The sequence below is a fragment of the Rosa chinensis genome, chromosome 4 (assembly GCF_002994745.2).
Source record: "Rosa chinensis cultivar Old Blush chromosome 4, RchiOBHm-V2, whole genome shotgun sequence".
NCBI classification, from domain to species: domain Eukaryota; kingdom Viridiplantae; phylum Streptophyta; class Magnoliopsida; order Rosales; family Rosaceae; genus Rosa; species Rosa chinensis.
Window position 1 is genome coordinate 46824109 of NC_037091.1, and position 1710 is coordinate 46825818.

The 1710-nt window shown below is 42.3% G+C and overlaps 1 protein-coding gene across 1 annotated transcript; it reads left to right on the forward strand.

Annotated features, from left to right (window-relative positions):
- The first annotated feature begins 137 nt into the window (after positions 1-137).
- On the forward strand, positions 138-1710 carry LOC112195975 (divinyl chlorophyllide a 8-vinyl-reductase, chloroplastic). Its single transcript, XM_024336224.2, has one exon. The coding sequence runs from the start codon at positions 242-244 to the stop codon at positions 1484-1486; it is 1245 nt and encodes a 414-aa protein (XP_024191992.1). The 5' UTR covers positions 138-241; the 3' UTR covers positions 1487-1710.

The window sequence follows — 1710 nt, forward strand, 5'->3', positions numbered from 1 at the left end:
ACGGTCAGTAATTAACAGTGGCTGAACTCATTTCCATCCATCAGATTAACAATCATTCAAGAGTTCACACATTATTGCAAGAAGGAAAAAAAAAAAATTATCATTGCAAAAGCATAGGGGCCTTTGTGTTCGTGTCCCTCGCTTCATATCCACATATCAGTTGATTAGTAACCAAAGAAGTTTCTTGCCTCACAAAGCCACGGGCTTCTCTCCTGCTTCTCGGACTTGAAGCACTCAGAAAATGTCACTGTGCTTCTCCTCCACCGCATTCAATCTTCACTCAGCAAAAAACCAGAGCTTCTTAACGCGTTTCTCTTCTCACTTCACCAACCCAACTAAGGTAACCTCTTCTCTCTTTACGGGGTTCCCATCATCTCCGTTAAGCTTATCTGAAGTCGTTAAGTTCAGCAAAGACAGACTAAAACCCATTTCGGCTTCAACGACCGTTACACCTTCATTCAGGAACAAAAGTCCCGAAGACATTAACGTTTTGGTTGTGGGTGCAACTGGGTACATTGGAAAGTTTGTGGTTAAGGAGTTAGTGGATAGAGAGTTCAATGTTATAGCTATTGCTAGGGAGAAGAGTGGGATTAGAGGTAAGTTTAGCAAGGATGAGACTTTAAACCAGTTGAAAGGAGCCAATGTGTGCTTTTCAGATGTGACCAATTTGGATAGTTTGGAGAAATCTATGGAAGAATTGGGTGTTTCAATTGATGTAGTGGTTTCTTGCCTTGCTAGCCGTAGTGGTGGTGTGAAGGATTCTTGGAAGATAGACTATGAGGCAACAAAGAACAGTCTTGTTGCCGGTAGGAATCGTGGGGCTTCACATTTTGTGTTGCTTTCTGCAATATGTGTGCAGAAGCCTCTTCTTGAATTCCAGCGCGCAAAGCTGAAGTTCGAGGATGAGTTGATCAAGGAAGCTAAGGAGGACAGTGGGTTCAGTTATAGTATTGTGAGGCCAACTGCATTCTTTAAGAGCTTGGGAGGTCAGGTTGAGTTGGTGAAAGATGGGAAGCCGTATGTGATGTTTGGGGATGGGAAGTTGTGTGCTTGCAAGCCGATTAGTGAGGCGGATTTGGCTTCTTTTATTGCTGATTGTGTGTTGAGTGAAAATAAGATTAACCAGGTTTTGCCTATTGGTGGACCGGGGAAGGCATTGACACCAATGGAGCAAGGGGAGTTACTGTTTAGACTTGTGGGGAGGGAACCCAAGTTCTTGAAAGTGCCGATTGAGATAATGGACTTTGCTATTGGGGTACTTGATTTCCTTGTAAAGATATTTCCTTCAATGGAAGACACAGCCGAGTTCGGAAAGATTGGAAGGTATTATGCTGCTGAGAGTATGTTGGTTTTGGATCCTGAGACCGGAGAATATAGTGCTGAGAAAACACCAAGTTATGGCAAAGACACATTGGAAGACTTCTTCCAGACTGTGCTGAGAGAGGGGATGGCTGGCCAGGAATTGGGGGAGCAAACAATTTTCTGAGATTGTGCTCTACACACTTTCTCAATTGGTTCGGCCAATTTTGTACTATAATCTGCTTCAAGGTATGCAGTTCCTTATCTGTTCACCGATATTTGTATAAGTCACAAGCGAGTGATTGTGATTATTGTTGTTACATGCTTTACTGATTCATCAATGCAAGTCATTACATTGTCGAATCTGTTTACTTATACCTATTATGCAATCAATTATTAAATTTCAATGTC